A 16325-nucleotide genomic window follows, 5' to 3' on the forward strand; every position below is an offset into this window, starting at 1 on the left:
ATGCCTTTAGTCCCAGCACTTGGGAGGCAGAGGTAGAAGGATCGCAGTGAGTTCAAGGCCACCCTGAGACTACATAGTGAATTCCAGGTCAGCCTGGGCTAGAGTGAGACCCTACCTCGAAAAACAAAACAAAAATATTTAAAAGAATGTAGTTCTGACACACACTACAGTATTACTGCACCTGAAAATAAGATGCCAAGTGAGAGAAACCAGACCCAAATGTCAAATGCCACATGCTGTATGGTGCCATTGCTAGGAAATGCCCAGAACAGGCAAATCTTCTCTTCCGTTGCTTTTTTTAAAATTTATTTTTATTTTGCAAGGATATCTTGCTATGTAGTTGCTGTGTAACCCTAGCTGGTCTGGAACTCACTGTTTATCAGCCTGGCTTTGAACTTGCAGAAATTCTCCTGCTTCTGCCTCCTGAGTGCTGGGATTACAGGCATGAGCCACCACACTCAGCTTCACAACAGGTGAACACTGAGCCCAAAACAGGTTTGGTTGCTGGGGGCTCTGGCCAGGGTGGGGGTGGTAGTGGGGGGTGGGAAATGACAGCTACAGAGTACAGATTTCTTTCTGAGGTGATACGAGAATGTTCTACAATTGGCTTGGTGATGGTTGCTGATGTATGTGACTATACTAAAAATACGACAATACTGAATTGTGGACTTTAGAGTGGATTATATCTCAAGAGCAAAAGAGAAACCTTGGCTGGGGACCTGGGGAGAACTGGAGTCCAGGGAGAGGCCTGGCACACCCACCCAACAAATGTCCCACAGCCTTGCTGAGAAGGAGGTGTGTGACTCAATAAAATTTCCTTTTTTTTTTAGCATTAACATTTATAGATGAGATGAATAAATATAGATGAAGAAACATACTTGACAGCAAGATAGTAAACTGATAGCCAGACTATAAAAAGCATACAGCATCCTTTAAATTTAATTTTTTTAATTTGGTATTTGTTTTTATTTTTTATTATTGACAACTTCCATAATTATAGACAATAAACTATGATAACTCCCTCCCCCCTCACTTTCCTTTTCACAGCTCCACTCTCCATCATATCCTCCTCCCCCTCTCCAGCCGTCTCTTTTATTTTGATGTTATCATCTTTTCCTCCTATTATACTGGTCTTGTGTAGGTAGTGTCAGGCACTGTGAGCTCATGGATATCCAGACCATTTTTTTTTTTTTGAGGCAGTCTCAATCTAGCCCAAACTGACCTCAAAGCCACTCTGCAGTCCTAGGCTGGCCTCAAACTCACAGCAATCCTCCTACCTCTACCTCTGAACACTGGAATTAAAGGCATGAGCTACCATGCCTCACACTAAATTCTTCTTTCTTTTTCTTTTCAACTAAGATCCCCTTATAAGAATGGTCATCTCCATCCTATCATTCACATATTATCAGCAGGGATCCCAAGGGTAGCATTCAAAACTGAGTCACCCCGAGGAGGACAGAGGCAACAGCAGAAGGACATGCTGAGCTGCACAACACGATCCTCACCACAAAATTGTAGCCCAATGCCATAACTGGTAGGGTGTTACTTTGTGTTCTTCTCATTTTCTTTTTGCTTTCTGGACTGATGAGAAAATGGGCAGTCGTGTGTAAAATAGGGCAGGGAGAGGTCACATCTGAGGTCAGAAACCTAGTCAAGCCTCTGGGGAGGCTGCTGCATTGCTTCCTTTGGGTGCTCAGGCCAGACAGCACTTCTACTTTGTAATCACTTTCATTACAGTCAACAACTAATCAGGCCCCCAGCTTTCACTATAGTTTTCAGACTCCCTAGGGAGACATATTTGCTCAATGAGCATGTGGCTTCAATTAGCATGCTGTCAAGCATCCCTCGCTGTGATTAACATGGCAACATGGCCCAAGAGTCTATCTCCATACAACATGCACTACACACTCATAAAGGGAAAAATAGTAGATTTTTTTAAATTTTTATTTATTTGAGAGCAACAGAGACAGAGAGAGGGAGGGAGAGAATGGGCACGCCAGGGCTTCCAGCCACTGCAAACGAACTCCAGACATGTGCACCCCCTTGTGCATCTGGCTAAAGCGGGTCCTGGGGAATTGAGCCTCGAATTGGGGTCCTTAGGCTTCACAGGTGAGAACTTAACTGCTAAAAAAAATCTCCTTGGGCTGGAGAGATGGCTTAACACTCCTTTTCCATTTCCAATGCCAAGGTCATATTAAAAAAAAGAACCCTTATGCAATAGTGGTGTGTCTGTTATAGGAGAAACCAATCGTGCTCTAATTGGACTGGAGGCCTGCTCCATGCAAGAGAATACATCCCTGATACTGAAAACCTACAACAGAGGTAGTCATGAGCCCTAGGAGTGTAACAATGTCTGCTGGTGTCTGGCTAAATGTATACACTATGCTCACCAAACTGCCCAGTAAGCACTTCTCTTAATGTGCATACCCATATATTTATGCTACTCTCACTTTTGGTTAGAGAAGCTTCTCTTTTCAGATGGTGATGACCTTGGGATAACTCAGAAGGCACCATGGTGCTGAGAAGAAGTGACAGAGGAGTGCTCAGCACTGCAATATCTCTATTACACCTTCCAAGGCTCAGGTTCCATTGCAGAAGAGGTGGCAGAAAGAATATAAGAGCCAAAGGAAGGATAGGACTCCTTATAATGTTCTTCTCCAGACACAAAATATCCAGGATATCCATGACCTTGCAGTGCCTGACACTACCTACACAAGACCATCGTAATAGGAGGAAAAGATCATTATACCAAAATAAAAGAGAGACGATTGAGAGGGGGAGGGGATTATGATGGAGAATGGAGTTTCAAAGGGGGAAATGGGAGAGGGAATTACCATGGGTTATTGTCTACAATTATGGAAATTGACAATAAAAATAAACTTAAAAATCAACCCTTAGAAATATAAAATAGATAGCTTGCTCACTTAGAAAATAATTCTGGGGCTACAGAGAGGGCTCAGTGTTAAAGACACTTGCTTTCAAAGTGTCACAGCCCTGGTTAAATTCCCCCGTGTCTATGAAAGCCAAATGCACAAAGTGGCACATGTGTCTGGAGTATGTTTGCACTGGCAGGAGGCCCTTGCATGCCCATACTCACTCTTTCTGTCTGCCTCTTTGTCTCTGTCTCTGTCTCTCTCACACACAAACACACAAATAAATACCAATAAAAGAAATAAGTCTGATTCCAGACCAGTCTACCAAGACAGATTATAGCATCTTGTTCCAAACTTTCACATAGTTTGATTATAGACAGCAACTCATGGTGATGTGTAGGAGAGATGCTTTGGGGACTTGGAAATGATGGGAAAGGGAATGTCGGTTTTCTGAGAACAATTGACAGAGACAGCGAGGAAGCAGCAGAGATCTCTTCATATACTGGACCCGCCCTCAACCGCTGACGGGACTCTACAGGATCCTTACGAGACACAGCTCACCAGGACAGGGCTGGCCCATTCCATGTCCCAGGACCAGGCCACATAGGAGATAAATGAATGAGCCAAGCTGAGCCATGCTAAGTATAGTGATCCCCCTAGGCTGGGCTCTGCCCAAAGCAAATGGCACATAAAGCCAACCAGAATAAAAGTGCTGCCAGACTTTCTGCGCTTCCCAAGAGAGTAGAAACCCAGCTGCTTTTGTTTGATTGCTTTGTTTTTGAGGTAGGGGTCTCACTGTAGCGCAGGCTGATCTGGAATTCCCTCTGTAGTTTCAGGCTGGCTTCAAACTCACAGTGATTCTCCTACTGCTGCCTCCCATTGGGTTTAAAGGCGTGCACCACCACAGTTTCTATGGTGCTGGAGATAGAACATGTGGCAGGTACCCTACCAATTGAACCGCATCCCTAACCCTACACGGACCTACTTTTTAGGTATTGGTAACAAGTTCAGATTTTTAAAATAAGCTAGTGTTCAAATAAGCAAGGTCACTTGTGATCACACCTGGCCCAGGGGTGACCTCTTCTACCTTCTGTGGAAGAACCTCTAGTACTGGTGGCGAGTCAACGTTAGCTGAAGGACGGGTATAAAATGCATGAGGCTCCAGGAGCGCGGGGCCAATTTGGCTTGGTGCAGAGTGAGGGCTCGTCCTGGGCTGGTGAAGAGTCAGCAAGCCTGGCGAGGGCCTCACTCAGCCCACATCATAATTGCTACCTCCCTGTGTCGAGTGTGAGAGGCTGCCATTATTCAGTGCATACAAATGGCATGGTGGTTTCGGATCACACTGGCATAAGAAGTAGTCTGGGGCTAGAGAGGTGGTTCAGTGGTTAAGGCACTTGCTTGCAAAGCCTGAAGGCCTGGGTCTAACTCTGCAGTCAGTGCCAATGTAAAGCCAGATGCACAAAGTGGCACATGCATCTGAGTTCCTTTGTGGTGGCAAGAGGCCCTGGTGCGCCCACATCTTCTCTTTCTCTCCCCATCTCTCTCTTTTCCTCTCTTTCTCTTTGCTTGCACATGAATAAAAATATTTTTTTTAAAAAAGCAGCAGTCTGGCCAGACATGGTAACTCAGCTTGGAATACCAACATTTGAGAGACTGAGGCAGGAGGATTGTTGCAAATTCAAACTTAGCCTGGGCTATATTGTTAGTTCTAGTTAACTAGGGCTACAGAGTTGGTTTCCTCTCTCTCTCTCTCTCTTTTTTTTTTTTTTTGGTTTTTTCGAGGTAGGGTCTCACTCTGGTCCAGGCTGACCTGGAATTAACTATGTCATCTTAGGGTGGCCTTGAACTCATGGCAATCTTCCTACCTCTGCCTCCCGAGTGCTGGGATTAAAGGTATACGCCACCACGCCCGGCTGTCTCTTTTTTTTTTTTTAATGAAGCAGCAGTGTGACTACAGAGGAGCTAAAATGAAGAAAAGAAAGTACATTTTGGTGTCAATGGATAACTAACACCAGGCACGGTGGGAGCAGCTGTAATCTCAATGCTCAGGAGGCCAAGGCAGGAGAATTTCTGTGAGTGTGAGATCAGTGTGGGCTACAAAGCCAGACTTTTCAAAAAGCAAAACAAAACAACATATAATGATAGTGGGGTGTGGTGATGCACATCTTTAATCCTAGTATATAGGAGGCCGAGGTAGGAGGATCAGCCTGGACCTATAGAATGGTTCTGGATCAGCCTGGGCTACAGTGAGACCCTATCTTAGAAACAAAACAAAACAAAACAAAAAAATAAAACAATGATAGCTTATGAATAGCAACCTTTCACCCGGACACAATGGGCCATTCAGAGGCAAGTTATATAAACTAAGATTACTGAATTTGGCCAAGGAGCCCAAGCCTGGTTTCCATGATGACAGGAGGGTAGCGTCTTTGGTTTTATGGCCCAGGCTGGACAAACCAGCTTAGCAAACATTTGCACAAGGTTATGATAGGGACGCCCCCAAATGGCAGGGGAAGGGCATTGTGCACACACCTGAGTATGTTCAGAATGATAAAAAATTAATCCACAAGCTAATAAAGACTAGATGAGACCAGGAAAATTGAGCTCCCTGAGTCTGAGCTCCCTGAGTCATCTCGAATGTCACTCCACGCACAAAGATTTATGATAAAGTTTGTAAAAGAACAAGTCTCTTGTTTCATTTATTTTGGAAAATCTCCTCACGGGATATTCTGTTGTTTCTACCTTCTAATTCAGTGAATTCAAGTGACTAATCCACCACAAGACAAAAGCACCCTCAATACCTCAATATCAAGTGAAAGGGGCAAGCTGACATTCACCATGGATCAAGCAGAGCAAACAAGGGGAGGAGAAGGACCAACAGCCCTGGGGGAGGGACAGGTGGACAGGGAAACGTCTTTTGTTCTTTATCCTGGAAATATTAATAAGACTTTTTTGGCTCCAGGAATTTTTCATGGTTTATAAGGCGGGGATGGGGCCCAGGGCTGTGTGCATGCTAGGTCAACACTAGACCACTGGGCTACACCCCGAGGCAGGAATGCGTCTTCCCACCATGCTTAGAAGGCTGTTGCCTCTAAGACCCTCACAAGGCTAAGTTCTCCTTCTTGTTGCTATGCCTGAATCTGAAAACTGTACCACCTAGGCACACTGTTTGGGGTGTTGTGACTCCCCCACTGCTCTGGCTGGTGGTGGTGGTGGCGGGGGGCCAATTCCAATCCCAGCCCAGGTGCCTCAGCAACCCTGGAGCTTAGAAATGCAGTGCCTGGTGTTGGTAGTCTCCCCCCGCCCCCCGCAATACTCAGATGCCATGGCCTATCCCACCCCACGGCCTTTCCACCTGCCTCCCATTCTACTAGTCCCTTAACTAGCTCCTTTCCCATGCTTGGCCTTCAACTTCGCGTAAAAAAACAAAACAAAACAAAAACAAAAACACCCATCCATGGCCACGTTTCTGCGGCACTCTCCTCCTCCTTCACTTTCTCTCAGCAGTCATTTCCTCTGTTGCATCAATGCTAAGTTGTCACTGTTTGTATCAACACACACTTAAGCTGGTTTCACTGACTTTCTCCCCGGGCCTGATGACTCCCGGAGGGCACAGGCCTGTGGTGTAGTCAGTTGATGCTCAGTCAATATTTGCGGGTAAACTAATGGGCCGATTGCTATTGGCTGCCAAGGGTGGGAACGGAAAGGCGGGAAGAGAAGGACTCCCGTCCCGCCCACGGTCAGCATAAGTACCCAGGCCACAGCGCTGAAGGTCTACCCGCACTCCCAGATCCAGTAACCAGAAGCAGGTGTGGGGAGCCCGAGCCTCGGTTCTTCCATTTGTAAAATGGAGCCCAGACTGACCCTTGAGGAGATTTATAAGGATCATTTGGGATCACGTGGTCCATTCCTGTTCCTTTTCTCAGAACCAGGAGCCCTATGCCTCCACCCCTTTGGTTTCCTAGAGATGTTAGATCTGATTCCCGCTGCTGCCTGCAGTGCAATGACAACTTCTGTCTATGTGACCAACACCCTTCTTCCAGCCTGGTTTACACAGCTCTGACCACGCCTCCTCTGGTACACCTGCCCTCTGGTCTTACCTTTTCCAGAACCCACTGCCTATGCTATGGCTGAAGTGGGTTCCCCCAAAAGATAAGGCTAGGTCCTAATCCTAGATGTGTGATCGGGATTGCGAAATGGACAGGATATTAACAAGGCACATGTCTGCTTGTGTCTGTGAGGATATTTCCCAAGATGACTGACTAAGGGAAAAGACCCACTCTGCACGTGGGCAGTGCTATTCCACAGGCCGGAGGCCTGCTGTGAGCTAAGCAGCTCTGCTCTGGCACCATGCCCATGCGCCATGCTGTTCTGCCTCACACAGGCTGGGAGAACAACAGAGCCAGCTGACAGTGGGCAGAATCCTCTGAAACCGTGAGCCCGAGTAAACCATTCCTCTCCCAATTAGCTTTCCTTAGTGTTCTGTCATAACCAAAAAACTAACACATAAGTTCCCTTCCTGCCCCTGTTGTAGGCAGAATCGTGTCTAGGCAGGATGCCCTGTGGCCCAGGTCCTTAGTCAGATAGTCCAAACCCACAAGGAAAAAAGAACAAGCACGGGATCCCATGCAGTGTTTGTGCTCCTAATAATGTGCCATTGGGGACTTAGCAGGAGTCAGAGTGTGCACCCCACCCATTTTCCTTCCCATATTTCAGTCTCCCACCTGCTCCGCAACAGGGAAGAGTCCATGGAAGCTAAGGTGCCCATACCTGACCCCGATGGTGAACATACTGAGGAGCGGCTTGCCCTGCATCCAGCCCAGGAGCATGAGGAGACCTGGAAGAGACAGAACAGCCGTTACGTGCCCTCGCGTGTCCACATGATTCGCCGTGCTTCGAGTCACTTCCTCGCAGACCCTTGGATAGCTCAGGAACCCGTCACCATCAGGCTAGAGATCCGGCTCAGGGGCAAAGCATTGTGTCAAGGCCTGGCTTCAACTCCCAGTGGAAGAAGAAAGGGAGGAAAGGAATGGAATGAAAGGAAGGAAGGAACGTAGGTTATACCTGCAATCCTAACACTCAGAAGGCCGAGGCAAGAGGATTACTGTGAGTCCAAGGTGAGCCTGGACTATAGAGACTCTGTCTCAACAAATAGACCAAAAGAACCTGCAACCTCTCACTTGTTTGTTGTTTAAGAAAGACACTTTTATTCTGGTCTCACATTTTTCTTTTCATTTATGAGAGAGAGAGAGAGAGAGAGAGAGAAACTGCGAAAGAATTGGTGCACCAGGGCCTCTAGCCACTGCAAACAAACTCCAGAGGGTAGGCCACCTTGTGCACATGCCTCACTTTGTGCATTTGGCTTATGTAAGTTCTGGGGAGTTGAACCTGGGTCCTTAGGCTTTGCAGGCAAGCACCTTAACCACTAAGCCATCTCTCCAGCTCCTGGTCTCACTTTTTCAGGAAAGGGTCCAGCCCAGTTAGATTAAAGAAACCTTGTTGGGGGCTGAATAGATGGTTAAAGTGCTTTTTTGTAAAGCCTGATGGCCTAGGTTCAATTCCCCAGTAGTCACATAAAGGCAGATACACAAAGTGGTACATGTGTATCGAGTTCGTGTACAATGGCAAGAGGCCCTGGCATACTCATTCTTTCTTCTTCCTTTTTCTCAAATAAATAAAATTAAAAAAAAAACACATGTTGGGCTGTCTGCACTTACACACAGTCTGTACTATTCCTGGAAAGGGTGGGTGGTCTCTCTCTTTCTCTCTCTCTCTCTCTCAGTATTAGGGACAGGACTCACAAATGGTAGGTAGGCACTGTGGAACCACACAACCAGCCCCTGGGCCCCTGCTTCGTAAATTATTTTATCTTCTTGTGCTCCTAATTAAATACTCTATTTCCTCCTTTTCTAATCATTTATTAAGTGTTTACTAAACCCCAGGTGTTGCACTATGTCCTTGAGATGGGACAGAGGTGGCACGAGCCTTACTGAGACCCATGGGAATTCACAGGATAGTCGTCAGGCAATAGAGAAAGGTGCTGCAAGCCACCAGGTGCAGCCATGGCTTCCCCACCTGTGACATAGGATCATGACCATGCCTCCCCCCGGGAGTGTCTCAGGAGTGAAGATGTGACAAGCAATAAGATCTCAGCTCTGGGCCACCAGCACATCTTAACTATCATTGCATTCGACATCAGAAACAGAGACGGGGGGAGGGGTAGATAGCCTGTTGACAAGCTCCTAGTGGACTTGCTAAAATATGTTAGCTTTGCTCTGTAGGGCACAGGAATCTGGGGCTGTTCTGTGTTTGAGGTGTGTGTAAGAGAAAAAGACAGAAGGGGAGAGAGAAAGGGGGCTTACATGATCTAATTAGCCATAGAACTCAGCTCTCTTAAATCTTAGCTAGAAACCAAAGAAATCTAGATAAAGCAGATTAAAAGACATTGGGGAGGGGATTAAGGCAGAAAACACAGACCTCCCCACTAGGAACTTAGCCCACCCTTATGCCGCCTGTGACAAATGCCTGCCTTGGCTCACAAGGCCTTGTGAGAATCAACCGTGTACATCTCTCCCCATAGTCACTGTTAGTGACTTGATATTGGCAGCTTAAAGTTCGCCAAGACAAGGGGATTTATACCAAGGAAATTGGCCACCACCATCGATGTGGACGAGGAGCAAGGTAGCCTTTTGTCCTGGTAGGTAGTTAGCTAGGGACTACTCATGGAGACATGGATGCCAGTCTACCTGCTCTGGCAAGACTAGAACCCACATCTAATCCAGTTTCATCCAACACAGCGATAGGCACCAACTCCAACATCATCATCTTGTTTCTCAACTTTTTTTTGCAGGCTTAACACTTGTGGACTGGCTGTTCCTGAGTTAACTTCTTGGGCCCACCAGCCAATCAGATCGCTTCCTTACATTCCCGGGTCTGATGAAGCACAATCTATGCAGATGTGTGTCTCATATAAATGGGCCTGAAACACGTGTGTCAGCCTCTTTACTGTAAGCGCCCTCCTTCTGTTCTCTTAGCCTCTGTGTGAGGAGGGGTCGTCTCAGTCTCCCTCCCTCTTCCCAGCCACGTGTCCACTTTTCCCTTTGCTTCCCACATGTGTGGACCCCTTCCCGAGAGACTCATAACCTATGTGAAGATTTTCTCCATCTCCCCCACCGTCCCAGCCTGGACTTTCTTTAGGCTTGGGCTCTCCTTCTTAATCCTAACTCTAAAATCAATCTCATAATTCATAATTTACCCTTCTCTGAGTCCACCTTTTTATTGTTGTTTTTTTTTTTTTCCGAGGTAAGGTCTCACTCCAGCTCAGGCTGACCTGGAATTCACTATGTAGTCTCAGGGTGGCCTCGAACTCACGGCAGTCTTCCTACCTCTGCCTCCCGAGTGCTGGGATTAAAGGCGTGCGCCACCACGCCTGGCTGAGTCCACCTTTTTAGTTCTTTGATAAATTGGACAAAAACCCAAAGTTAGAGTCCAAACCTCTCGGGGCCTCTAGGAGTCCCTGGAACTCAGCTGATGCCCCTACTCTTCTGGAGAAGTCTAGAATGTTCTGAAGAGAATTCCTTAGTGTGGGTCTTGCCATGGACCTACCTTAGAACTAAGCCTTAGCTCATGGCAGGGATTAGGGCTCGCAGAAGGCAGTAACTGCAAAACTACCCTGGACCTTTTTTAAAAAAATTTTTTTTTTTGGTTTTTCGAGGTAGGGTTTCACTCTAGCCCAGGCTGACCTGGAACTCACTATGTAGTCTCAGGGTGGCCTCGAACTCATGGCAATCCTCCTACCTCTGCCTCCCCAGTGCTTGGATTAAAGGCGTGCACCACCATGCCTGGTTTATGTGGACCTTTTTTTTTTTTTTTAAAAACAAATTTCACCTTGTGGAAAAGCCTGCTCCTACCATCTCTCTTTACAATCTACCTCATTGCACAGTTACTTGATGTATCCTGGGATCACAGAGGTAGGAAAGCCAGTCATGTTCAAGCTCAGATCGCCCCCCTCAGTGGGGCTGGTGTGGTGGATCACAGGGTCCTCACTGCAGCTCAGCCTTGTCACTGGAGCCCTGAGGGAGTTGGACATACAGCATAAGAACAGGTGGGCCTGTGTTCCAGTAAAATGTTATCAAGGAACACCGACATTTGGATTCCACAATTTCACCCCTCAAAATGCTATTCTTTTTTTTTTTTAATTTTTTTTTTGTTCATTTTTTATTTACTTATTTGAGAGCAACAGACACAGAGAGAAAGACAGAGGGAGAGAGAGAGAATGGGCGCGCCAGGGCCTCCAGCCTCTGCAAACGAACTCCAGACGTGTGCGCCCCCTTGTGCATCTGGCTAACGTGGGACCTGGGGAACCGAGCCTCGAACCGGGGTCCATAGGCTTCATAGGCGAGCGCTTAACCGCTAAGCCATCTCTCCAGCCCTCAAAATGCTATTCTTAAATAATCACTTAAGGGCTCAGGAGATAGTTTAGTGGATAAGATTCTTGCCTCACAAGCATGAAGACCTGAGTTTGATTCTCATTCCATGGACTCACTGGCCAATTAGTCTAATCTACTTGATGAGCTCCAGGCCAATGAGAGACCCTGTCTCAAAGGAGGTGGACAGTACCTGAGGAAGGCCACATGAAGTTATTCTCTGGTCTCTACATGCATGAACATCATATGTGCATGCTCAGCCAAATACACACACAAAATCATTTGAAGGCTGGACATGGTGGTCTGTGTGCCTGGAACTTAAGCACTCAAGGAGACTGAGGCAGAATGATTGCCATGAGTTCAAGGTCAGTTTGTGCTACATACTAAGACCAAGGCCAGTCTGGTCTATAGAGTATAACCCTGTTTTATGTTTTTTGTTAGCCTAGGCTGAGCTGGAATTCACCCTGTATTCTCAGGGTGGCCTCGAATACACAGTGATCCTCCTACTTCTGCCTCCTGAGTGCTGGGATTAAAGGCATGCGCCACCATGTCCAGCTTCTTCTTCTTTTTTAACTAAATGACAAATCATTTAAAATGTTCTCAAAAATTTTCTGTCTAGCTGACTGTGGTCCCACACGCCTTTAATCCCAGCACTCGGGAGGCAGAGGTAGGAGGATTGCCGTGAGTTTGAGGCCACCCTGAGACTCCATAGTGAATTCCAGGTCAGCCTGGACTAGAGTGAGACCCTACCTCAAAAAACAAAAAAAAAAAAAAACCCAAAAAACAAAAAACGTTCTCTGACCACTGGATATACAAAATAGCCAGTGTAACAATGCTGGTCTGGGAGCCATGATTCCCGCCACCATCTAGAATGTGTAAGAGGCTGTGCAGCCCCGCCACCCAGACACATCTGACAACATGCAGCTAAGGCCAACACATGAACAGCCATGGAGAGCCCCCTCCCCGCCTGCATCCACCTCAGTTCCCACTGCCATCAAGCCTGAACATGGCCTCTTGGCACAGAGCTCTGCCAGCTGTGTGGGATGGGAAGGTTCCCGCTTTAGGGCAGCATGCGGCAGGGGTGCGGAAGAGAGAAGAGCTGTTTCAGAGCAAGAAGCCTGGTGGCTTAGCAACATCTAGCAGTCACCCCAAAGCTGAGGTTTAGGAGAAAATGATATTGCCCACTGGGGGGAGGTGGGGAGGTGGGAAGGGGTTGTGGGCAAGAGAGACTGTCAGCAGCACTTCGACCCAGAGCCCTGGGTTCCATTTCATGGCTCCTGGATAGATCCAAAGTTCATCAGGCACAGGTCTGGCTGTGTTGAGGGATTCAGAATGCAAGGACAGAGGACATACCTTCCAGTGCCCCCTTCACACATCTCTTCTGACTGTCACAACTATCGCCCAGGAGAGCAGAAAAGCTCCTCCTTCTCCTCCTCACCACCCACACCCAAATCAGCTGTGTGATGCTCATCAGGCTGCCTAACCTCTCTGCAGTCAGAGAGGCCATGGGACTCTATTCTGGCCGATAAACAGGTAAAAGTGATGACTCCACTTCATGGTGCATGCCTTAAAATGCCCACTCCTTGTGTCTTTCCCCACCTAGTAGTTGGGTAGAATTCCAGAGATTTGGAAAGAAGCAGAGGAACAATACAGCAGGTCCCAGGTCAGAGTGGGCACCGGGAATGGAGCTACCCAGGGAAGTCACTGGACCGGGCGCATAACCTGCGCTCTGAGCGGGAATGCCAGGCTCCCGCTGTGAAGTCATTGCTAGGCTGCTCGTTACAGCACCCATCCATCCACTGCCAGCACAAAACCTCTTGCTGCTGATGGTAGCTCTGAGCCCAACCCCAGTGCTCACACAGGTGTGCATGGAGATGGCCACGCTGTGACCGCTGCCCTAGGATGGACCCCTTGACTGTCACAACCCGGCTGGAAGCAGCTTCGCTCACCAATGATGCCAAATGAGAAGAGGGTCAGTTGCTTTCCGAGCTTATCCATGCTTTTTTGTAAAGGAGTTTTAGGTGTCTGGAAGAAGGAAAACAAGGAGTTTATTAGGATCCTGACAGTATTCTCGTGGGCTGACTGACAACCACCCGGGACATACATGTACACAGATTCACAACCTCTTCCTCCTGGGTCTGTGAGTTCATTGAGAACATCCTACATTTAAATTTTTTAAAATATTTTTACTTATTTGGCAGAGAAAGAGGGAGAGGGAGAGAGGGAGGGGGGGGGAGAGAGAGAGAGAGAGAGAGAGAGAGAGAGAGAGATAGATAGAGAGAGAGAGAATGAGAATATGGGTATGCCAGGGCTTCCAGCCACTGCAAACAAACTCCAGGTGTGTATGCCCCCTTGTGCATCTGGCTAGTGTGGGTCCTGGAGAATAGAACCTGGGTCCTTTGGCTTTGCAGGCAAATGCCTTAACTGCTAAGCCATCCCTTTAGCCCCTACACTTAAAATTTTAAAAGTATTTTATTTATTTATGTATTTATTTATTTATTTATTTAAGATAGACTGAGGAGAGAAAGAAGCAAATAGAGAATGGGTACGTCAGGGTCTCTAGCCACTACAAATGAACACCAGACTCATGCGCCACCTTGTGCATCTGGCTTTATATTGGGTACTGGGGAATTGAACCTGGGTCCTTAGGCTTTGCAGGCAAGCGTCTCAAGTGCTGAGCCATCTCACCAGCTCAACATCCTACATTTAAAAATAACAACCAAAGGGCTAGGGAGATGGCTTAGTTGGCAAAGCGCTTGTCTTATAAGCATGAGGACCTGCCTACCACCCACACAAAATGCCAGGCATGATAGCACACACCTGTCACACCAGCACCGGGAGGAAGAGAAAGGAGCAGCCCCGAGGTTTACTGGCCAGCCAGTCTACCCTGATTCATAAGCTCTAAGCCAGCGAGAAGGTAGAATGCGTTCTTAAGGAATTACAATGGAGGCCATCCTCTAGACGCGTGTATACACACGTGCACTAAAATATATTTAAAAAATGAGCATACATGCATTACCTAGCTCTCCTCCTTTCTGGGCAAGAGCAGCGCTGTCACCCCAGCTCAGAATAAGTCTGGATCCCAGCCATAAGAACCCACAGCCTACTGCCCTTACCTCCTCTGCCTGCATCATCTTGAACACTTCTCCGAACTGAGACTGCTCGCCGGTTCCGATCACGATGCCCTGCATTCAGGAGAGAAGGCTGTCATCCCCAAGGCTGTGACGGGGAGCTGCGCTGCAGGACCCAGGGACCCAGGCTCACCTGGCCCTTCCCACACTGCACCAGGGTCCCCATGAAGACAATGTTGCTCAGGGCGCTGAGGCTGAGGTCCCCGCTGCCCGTCAGCGGGCTGTCCGTCTTGCTGCACGGCTCGGCTTCTCCGGTGAAACTGGACTCATCCACCAGGAGGTCGGTGACCTGGGGAAGGGAGACCCTGGCATCCTCTCTCACCCTCCAGAGGGGTTGAGTGGCATGGGCTGACAGCCAAAATCCTGACTGACAGCAACCAAGGAAGGTCCCGGCCTTAGGAAGCTAGGATCAGAGCCACAGAATGAGAAAAGCCTTGAACTTGTCTCCACCCTCAGAGAACATGCAGCCCTACTTTCGTTAATGCTATTTGCAAATTTACTATGACTAGAAGACATGAACTCAGAAATTCTTTTAGAATACACCTCCGCCTCTCCAAACACTTGTGCCCTCATCCCCACCCCAAGTACTGTCCACTGGGGACGTTACCATGAGAGCTGTGTGACACAGTTGCCAGGAAAGCTGTGTAACACAGTAACCAAGGCGAGAGAGGGAGGGTCAGAGCAGGATCTTGAGTGTGGTCCAAACTCCCACAAGATGCCCACATGCCAATCTTCAGAATGTGTAGATGTGTTCATTGGTTTAGCCAAAGGGACTTGGCAGATGGGACTGAGTCAAGGACCCTGAGATCGAGTGACCCTAGCTCACTCATGGTGGGGCTAATGGAACCACAGGGTCCTCAGGGGAAATCAGAGAGGGGCTAAAGGTCAAGCAGGGCTGTATCAGGGGGCAGGGGACAGAGGAAGTAGGGTCACAGGCCGGGGCACACGGGCACCCCTAGACACTGATGAAAGCAGGGAAGCAGCAGTGCCTGCCAATGACGAGACCACCCACTGAAACCCATCTCGACTCTGACCTCAGACCAGGCATTCACACCGCGCACCCTTTCAAGCCTCTGTGTCAATAGCAACTGAATACAGGGGTCACTGGGACCTTTTATGTGGAGGGGTCTCAGAGGGACAGCCAGGAGACGAGGCAGGTGCTTGAGACCCACGTGATCCGGGAAGAAGCCCTCTTTTGACAGCAGTTTATCTCAGGAGGCTGTGCACCCCTGGAGGCCCCTGTGTCCTGGCTGGAAAGTGAGGGAAGGCCAGCTCCTAAAGGTCACTGGGAGGTGTGAAGTGAGAGACTTTTACCTAACGATTAGCAGACTGGTTAGATATGAACGTACACAGAGTCCTGTGTCACATAATGATGGGGACATGCTCTGTCAAATTTGTCTTTAGGAGATTTCTTGTGCCAACATCATAGAAGGTGTGGTGGACACAGGTTAAGGTGGTGGTAATGTCACCTAGGGATGGGGCCTGGTGGGGCCATCACTGTCCACATGGCCTAGAATGCCGCTGTGAAGTGTGTGGCTGTAGACAGGCAAATACTCTCCCTCGGACCCTCAGTCAGTATTGACTGACTGGAGCAGCTTGCTATACCCAGCTGTCAAGGACACAATCTTGGGAGATGAGTTCAAGAATCAGGGATGCAGGACAAGTGTAGGTTCAAGATAGAGTTGGGGACACAGCTCCCATAGCCCCAGCAGCTTCTACCAAGTGACCTGGCTCAAGGACAGGGCCCAGGGACTCCCCCTTCCTTCCCAGGCCACACGGGTGCTCCTGCCTTGCTCACACAGGGCTTGTCCCAGTAGCACTGTGACATCCAGATAAAGCATTACTTGGAGTCCTGACAGTGCCAATTCAATTCTCTTTCCAATTTACACATGGCA

General features: G+C 48.1%; 1 protein-coding gene across 3 annotated transcripts in view; it reads right to left on the minus strand.

Moving 5' to 3' along the window:
• Atp2c2 (ATPase secretory pathway Ca2+ transporting 2) overlaps positions 1 to 16325 on the minus strand; it is an 82392-nt gene that overhangs the window by 23098 nt on the left and 42969 nt on the right. For all 3 annotated transcript variants that reach the window (XM_045157658.1, XM_004664785.2, XM_045157666.1), the window contains 4 exons: positions 14564 to 14719; positions 14416 to 14484; positions 13249 to 13324; positions 7644 to 7710 (listed from right to left, as the gene is read on the minus strand). In XM_045157658.1, the coding sequence (XP_045013593.1) occupies positions 7644 to 7710; positions 13249 to 13324; positions 14416 to 14484; positions 14564 to 14719 (368 nt within the window). The remainder of the gene's footprint in view (positions 1 to 7643; positions 7711 to 13248; positions 13325 to 14415; positions 14485 to 14563; positions 14720 to 16325) is intronic.

The sequence above is a fragment of the Jaculus jaculus genome, chromosome 1 (genome assembly GCF_020740685.1).
Source record: "Jaculus jaculus isolate mJacJac1 chromosome 1, mJacJac1.mat.Y.cur, whole genome shotgun sequence".
NCBI lineage: Eukaryota > Metazoa > Chordata > Mammalia > Rodentia > Dipodidae > Jaculus > Jaculus jaculus.